Source organism: Podarcis raffonei, chromosome 7, assembly GCF_027172205.1.
Source record: "Podarcis raffonei isolate rPodRaf1 chromosome 7, rPodRaf1.pri, whole genome shotgun sequence".
Classification (NCBI taxonomy): domain Eukaryota; kingdom Metazoa; phylum Chordata; class Lepidosauria; order Squamata; family Lacertidae; genus Podarcis; species Podarcis raffonei.
The window spans coordinates 80,720,050-80,740,484 of NC_070608.1; the positions used below are offsets into that span (position 1 = coordinate 80,720,050).

General features: G+C 41.1%; 1 protein-coding gene and 1 long non-coding RNA gene across 2 annotated transcripts in view; one reads left to right on the top strand and one right to left on the bottom strand.

Moving 5' to 3' along the window:
* Window positions 1–1,419: 1,419 nt before the first annotated feature.
* LOC128417929 (uncharacterized) lies at window positions 1,420–6,564 on the top strand. The gene is made up of 2 exons (XR_008331621.1): window positions 1,420–1,540; window positions 6,100–6,564. It is a non-coding gene; the product is annotated as an uncharacterized LOC128417929 (long non-coding RNA).
* Window positions 2,838–20,435, bottom strand: part of MARCHF6 (membrane associated ring-CH-type finger 6) — a 49,150-nt gene continuing 31,552 nt past the window's right edge. Inside the window, exons 18-26 of the mRNA XM_053397170.1 lie at window positions 19,845–19,982; window positions 17,415–17,616; window positions 15,658–15,727; window positions 13,680–13,861; window positions 12,688–12,822; window positions 12,067–12,156; window positions 8,243–8,375; window positions 6,074–6,209; window positions 2,838–5,168 (exon numbers count right to left, since the gene is read on the bottom strand). Coding sequence (XP_053253145.1) covers window positions 5,078–5,168; window positions 6,074–6,209; window positions 8,243–8,375; window positions 12,067–12,156; window positions 12,688–12,822; window positions 13,680–13,861; window positions 15,658–15,727; window positions 17,415–17,616; window positions 19,845–19,982 — 1,177 coding nt within the window. The 3' untranslated portion in view covers window positions 2,838–5,077. The remainder of the gene's footprint in view (window positions 5,169–6,073; window positions 6,210–8,242; window positions 8,376–12,066; window positions 12,157–12,687; window positions 12,823–13,679; window positions 13,862–15,657; window positions 15,728–17,414; window positions 17,617–19,844; window positions 19,983–20,435) is intronic.

The window sequence follows — 20,435 nt, forward strand, 5'->3', positions numbered from 1 at the left end:
CGTCTCGTAGCAACCGCGAGAACCATAGAGAAGCGCGTGTCGGGGGGGGGAATGGATGTTCGGCGGAACGCCTAGAGCGACACTTGAAAAGACGCGTTCCGCGAGGACGCGAAAGGAGCGGGGGAGAAGGGGGGGGGAACTCTATGGTGGAAACCCCTCAGGTGCTTCGCTGTGGGAGCTGCGATAGAAAAGGCCTTCGAGCTTCGGGCCGGAAGTGCAGTCTCTGTATTGATTCGACGGTCTGTGGGCAGGGACGTCGGGGGCGCAGGCGCAGTAGGAAGGGAAGGGAAGGTGCATTTAGGTCGCCCAGCTACCAAGGTGGGTCCTGTTTTGGGGGATTGTGTTCATAGAAGCCGCCTCGAGTCTTGTCAGAGAAAAAAGGCGGGGTATAAATAACACATAATATAAATACATATATATTAAATATAGCATATTTTATCTATTTATAAATAATGTACTATATCATATATTCTCGTATACAGTATATGGCTTTTTAAAAAAAAGAATGGGGTGCATTATGGCTATTTCAAAAGCATCAATCAGCGCTCTCCCCATTCTTTGGAAGCAAGACAGAGATTCAAGCAATTGTTCACATTTTCAATACTGCTTTGATCTTTAAGAAGAGCCAGTTTTTTCTTCTAAAAAGTAAATAAAGCATATTATAGAATCATAGAACTGTTGAGTTGGAAGAGACCCTGAGGACCATCTATTAAGTCCAACCTCCTGCAATGCACAATAATCATTATTCCAATTATTAATGGAACATTGCACTTTGATGTGTGTAATCTTCACATTAATGGTGTTCACAGCAGAGACTTGTAACGAGATGCACACTTTTAAAGATCCCAAAACGGTGCCAGAGTTGGGTGGCTAAGGAGAGATTACTGGAGGAAGCCTATGACAGGGCACATAAGTTTCCGCACCTCGTAAATCCTGGTTTGCCTTTCAGCTGTCGCTTTTAGGTATGGAATTCTCTGAGGTGCTCACAAAACTCATCCATCCACAAAGATCCCTTGCTTCAAAGAATGGAAAAACTCCAAGCAGAGAAAGGGAGACATAGGCAGGTGTCTCCACTGAAACTAATGGGGACGGCTACTTGCCGATCGAAAGGTCGGCAGTTCGAATCCCCGCGGTGGGGTGCGCTCCCGTCACTCGGTCCCAGCGCCTGCCAACCTAGCAGTTCGAAAGCACCCCTTGGTGCAAGTAGATAAATAGGGACCGCTTACTAGCGGGAAGGTAAACAGCGTTCCGTGTGCTGCGCTGGCTCGCCAGATGCAGCTTGTCACGCTGGCCACGTGACCCGGAAGTGTCTGCGGACAGCGCTGGCTCCCGGCCTCTAGAATGAGATGAGCGCACAACCCTAGAGTCTGTCAAGACTGGCCCGTACGGGCAGGGGTACCTTTACCTTTACCTTACTTGCACAGAAGAGACCTGGATTCAGTCAGAATGCAGTGTGTGTCTCAAAACTATGCACTGTGTCTCAAAACTAATCTCTACAGCCTTGAAGACTGGAAACTCGCTCAGACACTCCATGCACCAGGTCCTGAGTAACAATGTTCTCGTGGCACCACAGAAAGTTACCATCCTACTAGCACTAGGAATATATATATAGCTGAACAGCTTAATCTGAACACTGTTTTGTTCCTACAGTATTACCTTATATTTTGATTTATTGATGTCAGTCCCATGCCACTTTTTAAGGTTATATAAAAAACCCCTACAAATATCACCTTCCTTTGGCAAGTATTCTTGGGCTTGCAAACTTGGGCTTTTCTTCTTTTTCATTTTAAAGTACGTTTCTAGTATGCTACAACAGCAGCGAGAATACTTATTGCAAAGGATTGGAAGACACAAGATCTACCCACACTGGAAGAATGGCAGATGAAGGTGATGGACTACATGGAATTGGCGGAAATGACTGGCAGAATCCGAGACCAGGGAGAAGAGTCGGTGGAAGAAGATTGGAAGAAATTTAAAGACTATCTACAGAAACACTGCAAAATGAATGAATGTTAGAATGATGTTGGAATGAAGTTAAGTGGTTTTAGCAGCAATGTTATTAAGGTCTATGTAAAAATGGATTGTTAATAGATGTGAACTTGAAGTAATAATATACTAAGATAAAGGATTAAGATAAGAACAAAGAGGGAAAGGATTTGCTGAATTAAGTAACTGAACTGGAATGCAAAAAAGGGAGGTGTGAGGAGGTCAGGGAAACAAGTGAATTAAAGACAAGATATGGAAAGACTGATTTGTTTTTAATTGTTATTCTATTTTTTCTGTTTTTTGTATTTTCTTTTTTTAACTTTTCTTGTATTATTTTGTTTGAAACTTTAATAAATATTATTTTTTTTTTAAAAAAGTACATTTCTAGTCCTTGGAGGCAACAGCGAAACATATAGGAAATGGGTGGTGAGATATGGATCGCAAGTATGAAGCACCCCACATACTTCCTTTCCCATTACAGTGGCACCTCAGGATGCGAACAGGATCCATTCAGGAGCCCCGTTCGCATCCTGAATAGAACGTAAGACGTGATGGTGCGCGTGCGCGGGTCACGTTTTGCCGCTTCCACGCATGCGTGAGTGGCGAAACCCAGAAGTAACGCACTCCGTTACAACCCGAAAGCTCTCAACCTGAAGCACACTGAACCCAAGGTATGACTGTACTAATAGAAGAACAATAAATAAACTTGGAGTAAGTGCACTTAATTTGTGTAATTGATACAAGTAAACAAAATCCAGTTTCATGTTGGCAGCCTTTGGTTCTACCCGCTCCAATCCCTTTAGAACAGAACACACACAGCCCTGCTTTGTGCTGCAATAAGATAGCAAGTGTCAAGGCTTTTTCTTAATAAACTTTAATAATCTTTGCAGATCAGGTTGTCCGGGATAAAAACAAAAATTACAAGATACTGCATTTCTGCAAAATGCTACAGGAAAAAGCACAGCATCGCTGGCAATATCCCAGTGGTAAGACTGCTTGGATATTAAAAACAAAAACAAAGACCATCAATGACAGATAATTGTGCAACCAAACACATGTATTACCGGAAAATGCAGTATTTGGGGGTAAAATATGCTCCTGTACAGAAAAGTATACCATTATAAATATTGAAATGTGTAATATTTGCATGTCCCAGAGGATCAGGCACAAAAGACTCAAAATTAAGATCTTTGTACAGTGAATTAGAAGTGTTTTTGGCCATCTCTCATTACTATGCCCTTTTTATTTGGAATTTTGTGAAATATTTATTTAGAAATAAACCTCAAGTGTATCAACACATTTTATAGCCCAGAATGTCTAAAATGAGGTAATGCTGCAAAATACCAAAGATGGACCTCTTGTTAGATAGTCCAGTTGGATAGTCCAGTTCCACTTCCACTACACAATTCTACTATTCTATTGGGCATGAGCGTAGATTGTCAGAAATCTTAACCACCGCCTCTGCCCCCAAACATGGAACCAGAACAGCTCTTGACATATTTCTGCTTTTTCTTTCAAGCACAAAGACATATCCTGAAGACAGTAGACAAATTCCTTGGTAATCTATTCAGTACACATAATTAAATATACATGATGTTCAAGGACACAGTCCTGACTGGCCACACAACTGCATAGCATTAATGTTTCTCAATACAATAAACCTAAATCAATTTCTCACTGTTTTTGAATAGGATGTTGTGTGTTTTAAGCACACAACTGAACTGTACTTAAAGCTTCGGCATAGTTCCATTTGTCTGTCTCAGAACTATTTACATTAAAAATGCATATCTACCTGCAGAAAATAAGTACACGTATAAAAATATGAGAATTGGTGAACTTGATTTGGGGGGCCTCTTCCTTAGCGCTATCATTGTAAAGATCAGCTCTTTATTTTATTTTTGGTTCTCTTTCTGCTGTTGTTAATACTATAAAGGTTTTCTCCCATAGAATCTACAAATTTCCCCCCAAAACCTCTAGCATTACTGCCATGCAAAATTAATGCTAACCATTTCTAGAATTACAGATGTTCATTTTTAATATGATATGGTATAAAGTCCATAGTACAAATTGCAACTTTGGTTGTAAGAAGGTTTCAGGCCACTCAAGAAAAAAGGAGGGTCTTTCGTAACATGTTCCAGCCTTTAAGTTCTCTGTGCTCTTGAATAAACTTGTCAGATAACCTTCTGCACTATTCTCTAGAGAGTAAATAAATCCTTGTAAGCATTTAAACTGTATAGCTTCAAAGATGTAAAAAGGAAATATTGGCTTATGCATTGGAAATGCATTCTTCCACAAACCTCTCAATTAGCAGATTTAAGTATTCCTGCCACTTAGCTCTAATGAACTTTGATTTAAGTGCTTAGAAATTCATTAAAATTCTGTCTTTCAGTGCCAAGGAATTAATGCCTTCCAGCCAAACAAGCAATGCCAAAACTGCTTGAAGGAGAAAAATCCATCTTGATTTACCAGTTACTGTACAATATTATAAACTTACACATGGAAAAAGATAATCAGGCAATAGAAAATTTACATCAGCTTTGATGTTATATAAAATGATAAAAAAATGAAGCTTATGTGTTCTTGCCACAGCCACTTCACTGCTGACTGTAATGGTCATTTTGTTTTTATATTGATGAGCCCCCAGCTTTGCAAAAATGACACTTGGGAAATGGCCAGAGCCACCATAAAAATGCAACTGTTGTTTTTTTTCCAAAAAAAGTGTCTTGCCTCTTGCAGTATTGCTTTGTGGCACATATGTCAACAGAACAGCAGTCCAAAACAAAGTGGCAACTAGATTTAATAAATTAATATTCTTTTAAAGATGTACAATGAACATTCATTTTTTAATTCAGGGTATTAGGGTATTGCTATTTACACATTTACAGATCTCAGCGCTGATAACTTCAGAAGTTGCAGGTAAAAGGTGCACAGCCTTGACTGCTTTCTGAACGCCATGAAAAAAGTAAGCCAAAATTAAAAGATAAGAACCCAGCTGAGAGGATTGTTGGGAAAGACACCCAAAGAATGAAGACCAGTCAATGAAAAAGGACACAAAGGCAAGGGAAGATCAAGTAATTCCATGTGAGCGTTTCTATTCTTGTGAAGACTGAGGGGGTGGGGCTGGTGTCCCTTGTTTTCCAGTTTTCCTTTCGTAATTCACAAGTCGCTGCCCAACAAGGTACCTATGATTTAAAAAACAAGCAAACACACCATTATGTTTCGTCATCACATGCCGTTCAAAAAAAATAGCGGGCAGAGTAAATGGGGAAGTATTTCATTTAAAATACTTTGCTGATGGAAAATTTGCTTGCAGTCATTAAGATCCCAATAGCAAGTATACAAAATATATTTTTTAAGCTTCTTATATAAAAGGAATGGACATTCAAAGTACAGTGGTACTTCGCAAGACGAATGCCTCGCAAGACAAAAAACTCGCTAGACGAAAGGGTTTTTTGTTTTTTGAGCTGCTTCGCAAGACGATTTTCCCTATGGGCTTGCTTCGCAAGACGGAAATGTCTTGCAAGTTTGTTTCCTTTTTCTTAACACCGTTAATACAGTTGCGACTTGACTTCGAGGAGCAACTCATAGCACGCGGTGTGGTAGCCTTTTTTGAGGTTTTTGAGGACTTTGGTGATGCTTTTCCAAAACTTTCCCGACACCGTGCTTTGCAAGACAAAAAAAATCGCAAGACGACAAAACTCGCGGAACGAATTAATTTCGTCTTGCGAGTCACCACTGTACAGAAAGTTACGAATATTTTTATTTTGAACACCTGCTTGATCCCCTTTGCAAATTCCAAATGGGCAGGTCATGGCATACCAACACGAATCGCTTCACAGAATTTCTGGTTTTGAAGAAAAGCTTTCAGTGTTTCCAGCGGCAGTGACATTATCATCTCTGTTTAGACTCAGTAAATCTGATCCAGTAGTCTGTCACCTCACTGTTCATCCCAGATGCTTCAGAAAAGGTTTAAAATACCACTTTCACAATGCTCCAAAATCTATCCATCACTTCTAGCTTCCTAAAACTTTAGCATACTAGTATTACTGCCCCAGAACTGATGAACTTTACTAATGCAGGTACTCACTTGTCATTTTTAATGTGTTCATAAAGGCGCTTGAACTGACGGACCTGGAAAGATAAGATCCCCATCAAAACCACCACCATGAGCAGAAAAGGATAAATTCGACGTTGCACTAGGTTTTGCATTTCAGGAGTGACACCTGCAAAAAAGTTAACAAGAGCAAATGAGCTAAAGGTTAAAATAAAGGCTTTGCATTTCAAATATTGGAACTGGAGCAACCAACAAGCAAAACTCTACCAATATCAACCTCTTGATTCTTGCCTTTCATCTCACCAAGTGATACTGCATTATGCTGCAAGGCTTGTCTCTTTGCTATGGGTGCTCAGTGGCTGCTGGTTTACGTGAAAAGAGAAGAATTTTTCCTGAAACCTCTTCTGCTTACTGGTATTCGGATTTTTGTCAGCAAATAGGCTTCCAGAGTATCAGAACATTTCTGTCTTTGCAAAGCCGAATTCATAGAAGCTGGAGCTAATAAAGTTATGGCCTGTTTAATATCCAGTTGCATGTTTGGTTTATTACCGTGTCACACACCCCACATATTCTCCCTCGGTAGGGACAACCATATTTTATAATGGAAGCTCAGAACATGAACACATTTGTTGTTGCTCAATAAGCCATTCTCCACTACCCTCTAGCAAACTACTGCCACCTACAGAACAAAATAAGTAATGCAGTGTTTTCTGGGGAAGGACACATTGCTTATCTACAAGGAGAAGCCATTGACTACAGCCACATTGTAAACGCTGTAAAGTCTTCCAACTAGTATTTGTAATTTAGTTGTATGATTAACCTGAATAGCTCTGAAATGGAGAATTCATAATACAAATAATTCTGAATCAATAATTCAATCTTGAATGCTGCAGCCATGTTTTTATTTGAGTGATTGTAAGCTCATTATGCATGGGATGCGGGTGGTGCTGTGGGTTAAACCACAGAGCCTAGGACTTTGCCGATCAGAAGGTTAGCGGTTCGAATCCCTGCAATGGGGTGAGCTCCCGTTGTTCAGTCCCACTCAAAGTGCAAGTAGATAAATAGGTACCGCTCCGGCGGGAAGGTAAAAGGTGTTTCCGTGCGCTGCCCTGGTTCACCAGAATTGGCTTAGTCATGCTGGCCACATGACCTGGAAGCTGTACGCCAATAAAGCGAGATGAGCGCCGCAACCCCAGAGTCGGCCACGACTGGACCTAATGGCCAGGGGTCCCTTTACCTTTAAGCTCATTATGTCCTAGATATACCGTATTTTTTGGTGTATAAGACTCTGTTTCCCCCCAATTTTTTTAAGTTTAAAATTGGGGGTCATCTTATACATGGGGGCATCTTATAGATGGAAAAATATGGTACTTCCAAGGTGACAAATGACAATGGGTGGAATTCAACATCACACTCTTCCAATTCTTCCATCTGACAAGCATTTCAGCTTGCCAGATGGAACAATCTCCCGTCTCCTCCCCCCATGTGTGGTTCAGGGGTTCTCCTGACACCACCACCCCAAGCCAATTTCAGAAATGCACAGGGTGAGGGCGAAAGGAGCCCAGTTGCACAAGCGGAAGCCCTTCTGCAGAGCTTCCACCAACGATGCTGGTTTGGTGAATCCCACTTATTAGGTCTTTCTTCTGAGTAGGGCTGCCCAATATTGCATTGTCACTGGACTCTAAAATACTAGCTATTTCGTGGTGGTAACCCTACTCCCCATCTGAATGTTTATGTATTTTGTACAGTTTCTTCTGTATAAATATTCACATATTTAATAGGCTATCTTTGTTTACTTGAAATGATTCTTTTTAGGGTGCTATTTTAGCCACCACCTTCAAATTTAACACATATTTCTATTTCATTTTTAATGACCTAGAAGTACATCTCTTTGAAAACAAAAGCTGGGAATCTCTAAATTTCAGCTAAAGCCTACAAACTGCTAAACAGCTTCAGGATCTATGCGTGGGCCAAAACTATGTAACTCTCCAAATGATGTAACATGATGGTTTTCACTGAAGCTAGCAAACGAAATACTTCTTGAACCTTTGGGCAAGATGCAAAATGTGGTACATGAAGTACAGCTACCTAATGGACATGCTTGACAGAACACTCATTTGACATCCTAACAAAAGATTTTTCATGATTCGTATCTTAAGCTGGGACCCACACAATGAAATCTGTATGCCCACCTGCACTTACCTAGTAAAGGTACAATACCAGAAGCTATGATGTAAGGTACGCAAAGAGAAAGCAACAGAACTGAGATAACAGGCGCTGCAAGCTTCCGTATTATGAAGTGTAAGTCAATATTCCTAATTCCATTTGCATAAACCTGAAAAAATAAGACCACAGTCAAGATGCATGAAGGCCGCTGCCCGGCTCCTGACATTAAACGTATTACATACAAAAATCTCCATATTTATGATTAAGAAGGAATGACAGCATTATAGCATTAAAATATTAGCATTAAATGTGGAAGTTAATATTTTAATATCAGCGTTAGCATGTAAACGATGGTTTAGTGCTATCTAGATGAGCTGCAGGCTGAAGCAAGCCCAAACAAATTACTGAGCCTGCATATCTTCCCCTCCATGCACAGCCAGGAGCAGTTCTGCAGAAAATAGTTTCACTTACAAATTAAGGTTGGCTTGCTGCCTCCAACAAACCAGGAATCCTGGCTTACAACAAACTCTATTAGTTTATGAAGCCAGTTTCATAACCCATGAGTTGAAGTTAACTTGTTTTGAAACTTAGTACAGTTTGCTGCAAGCCAGGAACTCTATTCCTGGTTCGTAGGACTACGCATTCTTCATTCTTTAAAAGCAAAGCTATTGTTTGCAGACATTTTGCTTGGGCACACTGTATCTCATCCACATAGAGCTAAACCACAGTTGAGTTTCCACGTACAGTGGTACCTCTGGATGCAAACAGGACCCGTTCCAGAGCCCCGTTCACATCCTGAAGCGAACGTAAGACGCGTCTGCACGGGTCATGTTTCGCCGCTTCCGCGCATGCGCGTAACGTCATTTTGAGCATTTGCGCATGCGCGAACGGCGAAACTCGGAAGTAGCGCACTCCGTTACTTCCGGGTCGCCGCGGAGCACAACCCAAAAATACTTTAGCTGAAGCGTATTCATCCCGAGGTATGACTGTATCACTAAACAGGTGTTTTAGTATGTAAATCAACTAAAGCAGATTTGGGAAGGAGAGGTTTTGTTGCACAGGCAGAAACCTCTGTGCAAATGGGACAACTTGGTTGGACACAACCCATTATTTATGTCCTAATAATCAAGATCATATTTTCTCCCAATATATAGAAATAAAAATATACTGTAATTAAACGAAAAGCTCAACACAGATAGAAACCAACCAGCAATGTTCCATGATAAAAATTTAAGATTGGCTTTATCACGGTCGAGTCTTTGTCAATTATTAGCTAAGGTACTTTTAGGGTTTGTCGCTTTATGTATCGGTCGCCTATCGTCTTTGTATGGCGGACTATCCAGCCGCTCTATGATTTCAATAGGTGAATGCAAAGTGCTCACATTTGTGAACACCGGATCTTTATTATGCATAAATTCCTTCTGTGGATATTCTGTTGCGGCCTGATTTTGGCCCAATTCTGTTTCATCTAGGTATCTCATTTTGTCCCATACGTCTGGTAGGGTCACCTTAGGGATATTTCTCCTTCGAGGGGGTGATGGAGTGCTCTCCTTGAAGGGTGGCACATTCTCTCTTGATGGAAAGTTGATCTCCGCTTTGATCTGAAGGTTATGTGTTGTGGTCTTTTTTTGGTCCCCCTTAATAACCTCGTTGCCTGAAGCTCTCTCGGCCAGCTTATCTCTTAGCTTGTCTAGTCTTCCCAAGATGTCAGTTTGTATTAATGGTGGGAACATCCAGAATTGGTCAATTAGGATATTTTCTTCCATAGTAAAGAAATCCTCACCTTTGCTCACAAGGCATTGCGGATTCTGTTTGTCAGGCCAGAATTTTGAGATTTGTTTCCCCTTTCTAAAATTTGCCTGCTTAGTTTTCAAAAGGGGGCTCAAAGGAGCCTTATTTTCAAAGAGCCTAAGTATTGTTATCCGTGCTTTTAAAAAGGCGGGTCTTGACCTAAAAATAAACTTGGCCAGGTTCTGATCCCTAAAAGTGGTCAGTGCTCTCACTGAGTGACCATCATAATGTAGATATTCCACCGAGATGATATCATTAGAATTAACCATTCCTGGCAGTATGTCGTTTAGGCTAGATACAAAGTTCATTATTCGCTGTTTCCCTGTAAGGAAGCCCTTAGGCTTCGGGAAGTTCGTGAATACCAATTTTTGGGGATTTAGGATCAGATTCCAATCTCTTTCCTGGCTGGAGGCTTGTCAGGCCTGAAGGGGGGTATCAAAATTGGGGGAGGGGGGACACCTGAGAACAGAGTATGTGTTAGGTGCTGCCTCATTTGTTTATATAAATGGGGGGGGGGAATGTACAAGGAAACAGGCATGTGTCTCCAAGGAGCTATGCATTCTGTATTATGGGCCCAATTCTGTGGAACTCCCAGTTGACGTCAGACAGCTCCTCTTCCTATTGATCATCCAACACCATCTGAAGACTTCTTTTTTTATTCCAGCAGGGATTTTAATTGAAGTCTTATTTTAAAGTTTTAACTGACTTTTACCCTTCTGCATTGCACACCATTCAGAGATGACTGTAGTTAAGTAGTATATAAATTGTTTAAATAAAATAAATACACTTTAACAATTTCAAGTTGTTTTTAAGTCTATAATACGTGCTGCTTACTCCTGTAGATGCCTCCATTATAGTGCATATGTAAAAAAATGAAAGTATGTTTTGTACTGTGTGTGCAAGGTTTGGTTATGGCTTATACCATGTGACCATTAGAAAACCATTGTAAAATTATAATACAGTTGGATTTAATCCATATTGCCATTTTAGTTTTTAAAATGATACAACCAAGAGTACTATATGTTGAAGATGCTCTAATAAGGGTGATCTTTTTCACATTTGCCATGTTCAGATGATAATGGCTTAACAGAGGTGAATAAACCTTCCCATAACCAAACCAGGAAATCTACAGGTATTTAGTTTCCTGTTATATCTGAAGAAGGAAACTGTGGCTAATGACTGCAGCAAGGCAGAATATGAAGTCATGGTTTCAAGTGGGCTTCTAGCTTATTCCAAAATTGTTTGTCAAAGTTTCCCAGTTCAGACAAAACGTAATTTATAGGTAACTTAAGACTTCCTCAGTTGTTTGCTAGGTTATACTGAGGAACAAAGCATCTTATTGAGCCAGGATATGATCATCTGAACAAGGTAACAGTAAAAGCAGAAATAAAACTTAGAAGGTATAGAGACAAGGCATGTTCAACTCATGGAATCAATAAGAAACATCCTTTGGGGGGAAATATTTGATAAAAGTGTGCCTTATATAATAAGAAAGGTTTCTATAGTGTTATTTGTTGCAATTTGTTTAACACTTAATTTGTTTGCTATATTTGCTTTGAAAAAACCTAACCAAAAGCCCTGTAAAATTTACTTACATTTTCTCCCTGCTTTTTCCCTTAACACTAGTGACATCCCTTCTGTGCAAAACCTTTGTCAACTTTTGTCACATTCTCCTCTGAGTGATAACCCATTGTAAGGTTATGCTTTTGGAGAGTGGGGAGAAATGAGAGCTATTTTGTAGCTTCTTGGTCAGGAAAACACAGTTCCAAACTGAAAATTCAGTAATTATGGGTATCAAGCCAAAGGCTCCCAAGCGAGAGGACAGATGCTAAGTTTTAGAGGTAGCTAAGGAAGAAGAAAAGAGAATAAACCAGGGATAAGGGACCTAGAGGCCTCCAGATACTATTAGACTCCAACTCCCATCAGCCACAGCCAACATAGCCAAAATGTCAGGGACGGTGCAAGTTGCAGACCAACAAGCTCTGAAAGGCCACAGGTTCCCTAGTATGGGCAATTTAATGGTCTGTATGTTTTGTTTGCCTCCCTTGCACCAAAGAAACAGTTCTTACCTGTTCAATAACAGTTTTCAGCCACCACTGAGGGCCCATCAGAGTTATGGCAGCAATTATTTTGGCATGCAGAACACCAAGAGCCCAGTCCTAAGTCAAAACAAAAACAATGATTATTTCTATACCATCGTCAATATGCACAGTGATTGTAGAGTAAAAGTGGGCAGGCTCTTACACACCCACCCAAAACTGTTGCCTATAATTTGCTAATGTAGGGAATTTGCTAATACAAAGGAAGGGGAGGAAAATAGATGCAGGGACATATATGAAATGAATGTGTGTTATTTTTGGCACACATACTCAAGAGTTAAGTTACAAATGAGAGTGTCGCTTGATTTTTTATCTTATTTGTATTGCACTGATTTTATGTAAATCACCTTGAATAATTTTTTGTGAAAAGGCAGGGAATATATAAAAAGAGCCCTGTGTTCGCTTTCAGTTTGCTTTCCGTTACAATGAAGCTCACAGTTCTAAGGCCACATTAATTAGTTTAATTTCCTGCAAAAGACAACAGTTGGAACTATTGAAGTTTTATTCATTCATTTCCCCGCCTTTTTCCCTGGCGGAGCTGAGAAGCCTAATTTCTACAACAGCACTCAAAACAAAAAGTTCAGAGCTAACCTGCCATGGGTAGAATAGCGGTGTCTGGTCCAGGGGAACTCTCAAAGGAGCAACAATAACCAGCTCAAACAAAAGTCCAAGCAAAAGTGGAACTACACCTGCCAGCAATATAGCAACTATTAATGTCTTCATTATCTAAAAAGTAAAAAAAAGGAGAGAAAACTTAATTTAGTGACACTTCAAAACCTTGTGGCTGTACTTACACAACATCACAATAAAACAGAGTGCAAAGAGAAACAAATACACAGAACCAGATTTAGAAAGGATTTAGTGGGTCCCCCCTAGAGCAGTAATTTCTAAGGCAGCTGCCTCTGACAAAATATATCAGAGAAAGCGCAGAGAGAGTAATGAAGGAAAGGAAGTCTACTTTCCTTCAGCTGGCACATATGAACGAGAGCTCACTAGGGTTCATACCAGGGGTCAGTTGTCAATGCTACAACTCTTCCCCAAAGTGAAGGCAAAGTAAGGAAGTTTGTGCTACGATGTGCTGAGTAAGGTTCAGCACTAATACTCTTTGCCAAATTCTCCACTCCAGATTATGTTCAGAGGACAAGAGTTCAAAGGCAGGTTTGAGAGACCTCGGCTCTCTCCTTCAAGAAATTAAAGACTGGCTCTGGTCATTCATTACCCTCCAGCCTTGGTTGCCCAGATCTGGTGAGTAACTGAAGGCCACGAAGCCTATGGTAGTTTGGGGGGGAAATGCTACAACTAATTATTTCCTTGATTTCCTCTTTCTAGAGAAGGCCCGTAGTGGAGGAAACATATCTGTCACAGTTGCTTCTTGAATAGTTAGACAAACACTACGTCCACATCAATTAAGTAATAATAAATAAATAAATAAATAAATAAATAAATAAATAAATTATTTGTACCTCACCCATCTGGCTGGGTTTCCCCAGCCACTCTGGGCAGCTTCTACAAAGACCAAAAATACACTAAGATGTAAGTGCTTCCTGAAACTTAAAAGAAATGTGTTTTTTCAGATGACTTACCATGAGGGACCATTCCTTAACTTTCTGAAAAATCACTTGGCGGCCCTGTGGCATCCAAGCAACAAGCACCGTCACCGCCCGAATGGTAAGCCAGCAAACATAGAGCCCACAAGCAGCTGTGTACAGTTCATGGATTTTGGCGGTCCCTGTCCAAAAGGACATCAGCCAACGGCCAGCGAATACTAAAACCAGAAACATTAATGAATATTTAAAAGAAACACACACTGCCAGACAGCCATAAAACGGTATGGGTCCAGATAATTCATAAGCAAAGTAGCTTCAGAGTTTTCTCTCACTCAACTGCAGCCCCCAGTGGTGCATGACAACCGCTTTTGAACGGAGGGCAGTTTAAAAAGCAATTCGTAATATTGAATGGGAACTACTTGTTCAAAGAAAGTAAAGTAAAAATTTACATTACATTTTCACAAGCTGATTACATCCCAGACACTAATTTGAATAGATCCAATTTTGTTTTAACCCCAGTATTAAATTTATTAACCACCTTGCACAAAGAAAAACCAAGTTCACTAAAATCTGCAAAGCATTTGCCCCACTTTTCAGGAGCTAACAGAAGTCAGGTCAAAAACAATCCCTGCTTTAAGTTCACCCAAAGACAATGATAACTGTTAAAATGATGTGTACCAAACAAATAGTGCCTGAATTCATTTTTCTTTAGAAAAGACATGTGGATGGTGGTTATTTGGTGCTTGCATCAGGAGATCTGGGTTCAAATTCCTGACCAGCCACAAAGCTTACTGTGTGGCCTAGGGCTAGTCACAGTGTCTCAGCCTACAGCCTCTCTCTGAGAGTTGTTGTGAAAAAGTTGGAAAGGGGGGGCAGAGAGGAGTACGCCACTACAAACTCTTTATAGGAACAGCAGGATAAAAATGTGAGATTTCCAGACAAAGAAACTACACAAGTTTAGCCCCTGTGAAGTTGTATATAGGAGTAAATAGCAGGGCCATACTGAATAGCCCCATCCCCATCCCCAGTATCTGCACGTACATATATTTAGATTAAGCCATCTATGGTTACAGCAGAGGTCGGGCCAATCGTGGGCCACAAGGCCATTTCACCCAAACTACACCCACCTGTCAATCAGCTAATGTCACTCTGAAGGGTGGTGAGGTCAACAGATGGGCAGAGTTCCATTATGCATTGGCTGTGCCCCCCCCGCCTTTCCCATGGGGAACTGTCACATGCAGCCAAAGCAGCAGGATTTAACCCCTACTCATCAGCTGTTTGGAGGGGGGAAATCCTGCTCATTTCAATCCTGCTTGGTGCTGCTTCACCACCACATTCCCTGTGGGGAGCATGTTGGTGAAGCAGATCTCTCTCCCACCAGTCAACTTTGATAGGTTGGCAGGTCCAGCAAACTGTCAAAGTTGTGCTACATGGTGGAGTGGGAGCTAAAAATTTGGCCCGGTTGTCCAAAAATTTTCCCCACCCCTGGGCTATAGGCTCATGGCAAGTGAATGAGTTTTATCTTCTATTTAATTTTTCAGCTGTGCTACAAGATTTAAGGCACTGGGTGGTCAGGAAGCCCAACCTTACATATATTTACTTGGATGTCAAATCTGCCCATGTTAAATGGGACTTATTTCTAAGTAAATATACCTAGGACTGTAGCTTTAAATTAACTAGCTGGTCCAATAAAAATTCATATTCATATTACATGAAGTCAGTAAGTTGGAGCAATTTCTAAAAGCTTTAAGGCGTCAACATGGTATTTTAGTAAGCACACATCGTAACAGCCAAATATAAATATGAAAGATGCCAAAATGACTATTTACTTTCATTTTTACTGAAATAACACTGGTCTAGTTATTGATTTATGAAAAAAGATCAGCATATTCAAAGTCCACACAACAGAAGATATGCTGTTTTCCTATTTTATTTTTCCATTCAAGCAATTTAAAATTAAATAAACAAGGACATGTTAATAAGCAGCAGCAACTTGCTACTGTGAAATACATACCTGGTAACGTTAGGCAGATAAGACTTGCTATCAGTAGTGTTATACACATGAAAATGATTAACAAAAATATCTGAAAAACACAAAAATGAAGTGGAAAAATTGTAACATCTATTTACAAAGAAAAAAGCAATAAAAATGACATTTGGAAGACACCTTAAAATTTAGCAATTTTATTCCAGTTGTATGAGAGCCTGCAGTCAAAAGTAGAAAATATATTCATGAAATACCCTGTGTGCCTGGAAGTCACTGAAAGCATTTTGACAAAGCAACAGGATCTGTGTCTGAATTAAGTAATTAACATTTCTGGTTCTCCTAATGCCTGGATCTTAAGCATTTATTTTTTTACTCAAAAACTACTGTATGGAGTCTTCAGAGAATCATGTTAGCTTTCTCTCCATGAGATACAGAATTTTAGACCTCCACATATACAGTCAACCTGGAGAGGCAGACCTCAAAGCTAACTGAACATAAAGTGGCTTCCTCTGCAACTGGGTCTGACAGCCACACAGTGAAGGATCACAGCCAATACCTACAATTACAAATTTTGTTTTCAGACTGCTTCCATAATATACTTCCTGAAATAAAAGTCACACATCCCTTTTATCGTTGTTCCTTTATGTGATGCCAATAAGCCCCAGAGTGGTGGGAAGCCATTCCTTTCTCTAAGAATCGAATGGGCAAAGAAAGGGAACAAGATACTGAACACTCACAAAAATACTGCCTTTAGAATTACTTGTTCCAGATATTGAAAAGAAATGGAGAATTAATTAACTAGATGCCAGTGAACTAGATTACGTACAGTGGTACCTCGAGTTACGAACTTAATTCGTTCCGGAGGTCCGTTCTTAACCTGAAACTGTTCTTAGCTAGAGGCATGCTTTTGCTAATGGGGCTCTTGCTGCCGCACACGATTTCCGTTCTCGTCCTGGGGCAAAGTTCTCAACCTGAGGTAACTCTTTCAGGCTAGTGGAGTGTGTAACCTGAAGCGTTTGTAAGCTAAGGCGTTTGTAACTCGAGGTAGTAAAGGTAAAGGGACCCCTGACAATAGGTCCAGTCGTGACTGACTCTGGGGTTGCGGCGCTCATCTCGCTTTATTGGCCGAGGGAGCCAGTGTACAGCTTCCAGGTCATGTGGCCAGCATGACTAAGGGGCTTCTGGCGAACCAGAGCAGCGCACGGAAATGCCGTTTACCTTCCTGCTGGAGTGGTACCTATTTATCAACTTGCACTTTGACATGCTTTCGAACTGCTAGGTTGGCAGGAGCAGGGACTGAGGAATGGGAGCTCACCCCGTTGTGGGGATTCGAACCGCCGACCTTCTGATCAGCAAGTCCTAGGCTCTGTGGTTTAACCCACAGCGCCACCCTCGTCCCCCTAACTCGAGGTACCAAAGCAGGGTTGGTTAACCTGCCCCACCATCTGATGTTGCTAGACTACAACTCCCATCATGCCTAACTACCGAAAATGTGAGCTCGGACTGATGGCTGTTGAGTCCAACATCTAGAGCAGAGCTTTCCAAACGTTTCATGCTTGTGACACACTTTTGAGACGTGCATCATTTCGTGACACAATAATTCAGTTTTACTTGCCAACCGGAGTTTAAACTAACCCCTTTCCAGCCCCAGAAGCATTTGCAAGCTACAACTACACACTGCAGCCGACACACTAACATGTCATGACACACAGTTTGGAAAGCTCTGATCTAGAGGGCCAGAGGTTAGCCATCCCTGCTTTAAATGGACAGTTAGAACAACTCACCCTGAGTGGAAATTTTAAAGGCCGACGGTAAGGTTGAAAGCCAACAGGTCCTCCTTGTTGTAGTATGGCTTGGTGGGCTGCATGAAGACCTTCTCCCACAACTGGAATGGCATTATTATTGCGAGCAGGTTGGTTATTAGGCTGTTGGTTTGCATTGTTTTCATTCTCTTCCTGGTCTCCGAGTAAGTAAGAATGCAGATCCCTGAAAAAACATTTTTTTTAAAAATTGTGAACCATCTTGGCTACCATAAATGTTCCTATTAGTGTTGAATGAATGTATAGGTATGATGATTAAAAGCACGATAATACAGTGGTTACTTACGTGCCCCTCTTGTTATGTATCCTTCGGGATACGCACGCAGCAAACCTGGAAGTATGTTTCCGGGTTTCGCCGCATGCACATGCGCAGTAGCAGTCTATCAAGCCATGCGCGTGCGCAGAACAGGCACCTCCGGTTGCGGAAACCTCAGGATCCGACCAGGGCTCCGGAACAGATCCCGTCCGCAACCGGAGGTACCACTGTAATGACACATAATATCTATCAAAGGCCACTGAAATCTGTTGTGCTTTCACAACTGTTTTTAACACGCTACATGGTTCTGAAACCAAACGTCTCATTACTAACCGATTGGAACATCAAAAGAAAAACAGCCCTAAATGCAGCATCACAGATCTGGAGTGAAGATGACCACACACCCTACATGGAATAGGATTCAAATAAGCGATGTGAGTGACATCTCTAATTCCAAGCATTACAGGGCAGGATAACTAGTGTATTGCCCTAATTATTAGTATTTTAAACATTTTTAAATTCTTCTCCTACCAAAAAGGCGCCTAGAGCGGCTAGCACATCAGTAAGAAACAAAAGAGTTCCCGCCCTCAGGCTTACAATAAAAAAAAGGTAAAGGTACCCCTGCCCGTACGGGCCAGTCGTGGCCGACTCTAGGGTTGTGCGCCCATCTCACTTAAGAGGCCGGGGGCCAGCGCTGTCCGGAGACACTTCCGGGTCACATGGCCAGCGTGACAAAGCTGCATCTGGCGAGCCAGCGCAGCACACGGAAACGCCGTTTACCTTCCCGCCAGTAAGCGGTACCTATTTATCTACTTGCGCCTGGGGGTGCTTTCGAACTGCTAGGTTGGCAGGCGCTGGGATCGAGCAGCGGGAGCGCACCCCGCCGCGGGGATTCGAACCGCCGACCTTTCGATCGGCAAGCCCTAGGCGCTGAGGCTTTTACCCACTTACAATATAAAAGGTAAAAAATACAGAAACAAAGGTTAAAGCAATGGGAAGGTCAGAAGGAAAACAAACTCAAACACTAGTTCCTCTGGATACGAACTTAATTCATTCCAGGGGTCCATGCGCACCCTGAAAAATCCATATCCAGAAGCGCCGCTTCTGCGCATGCGCAAGCAGCAAAACCTGGAAAAATACTTCCGGGTTTGCCGCTTTCGCAACCCAAAGTTTACGTTACTTGAGAGTAACGTAACCTGAGGGTCTACTGTACAGTTCTTACAGCAGGGAGGGAAACTGTTCTGGTAGCCTGATGGAATAGCCATTGATAGATGGTGAAAGAAGGAGTAAAAGAGCCAAAGATGAAATAGTCCTGTTCTTCCTCGGCTTCAGCCCAATGGAATGAAGTCTTAAAATAATTAATAGTAGTACTTCATTAACGTTTGGGCCATAGGCCATTCACATAAAATAATTAAGATTCAGCAAATCTTAGGATCTTAGGATCAGATTATTGTTTTCCCTCTCATCTGTATGTGTGCATGCTAAGTTTCTTCAGGAGTTGGTTAGCTTTCACACCAAGCTCTGACATCAAACATCCTATGAACATAAATTACTAGTCATTCCTACCCTCACAGATTGCAGAAACCAGCTAAAAGCCTCATTTTATCATATAGCAGAATTTTGATATATATTTATATAAAAAATTACATTGCTTCCTCCTTCCCTGCCTGAGAAAAATAGGCCCCTCAAGGTGTCATGAAGTTCCATGGAAGTGAGATTTATAATTGACACTACTGAGCACCCCCAAAAATGGACTTCCGAAGAGCAAGACACCTAGAAGAGCTTAGCCTCTTATACCTGGGGTGATCACATCGGAAGCTGTGCCCAGGCTAACTGAGGCATTATAGGTAAGAATAGAGAACGCAGAAACAAAATGATGATTGCTTTTAATTAACAAAACTATTTCCCCTCTTGCATAACCATCCAACAGATAAATATTAGTAAAGCTGCACAACAATTTCCATTGGTACACTTATGCAGAGTAACTTTTTAAAATATAGGTCATCATTACAAACCTCTGAATTTTTGCTATAAACACTTATTCTGCAGTATCTAAACATTCCATTTATATTGTCTAGTCAACAAAAAACATTAAAGACATGTGGGTTATTTGTGCTTTATGGGTTCTTTACACTTACAGTAAGTACCCGGCAGTAACAGTCCATGCTCGTACAAGACCCTTCAGCCACTGCCTTGTGTGTCCTTGTTCAAGCAAAGCTGGAAGCACCACCTGAAGCAAAAGTAGTTCTAGGGAAAGTTCACTCACAGGAGCATCACTGGGAAACAAATAAAGCAAGGATGTCATGAACAAATACCCGTTACATACATATAAAACTGGTATTTTGTAAGGCATTAAACAACCTGCAGCCTAGGGCCACTGTTTGTTTATATCCTACCTTTTCCTCAAGTTGGTCCCCAACCCCATTTTGTGCAGCCCCAGCAACCCCGATTCTTCCATCCCGTTAGAGTTCCTTTCTTCCTGTTTGTTCCCTCATTTCCCCCTTGTCTTTTCCCTTTACTAGTTTCAGGAAAATGGTAAAGGACAGTATTTTATTTGAATAAAAATAAATTGATGGTTTCCCCTGGTTTTATTACTTGGAGGGAAAGGTGGGGTAGCACACTAACGTCAGAAAGGCATTACTTGCTTTCCAAAACAGTAGCTATTGTATTTTTAAAATCATCTGCATACTTATTGAGAGTAACCCCATCAAACCGAGTAGGGCTTACTT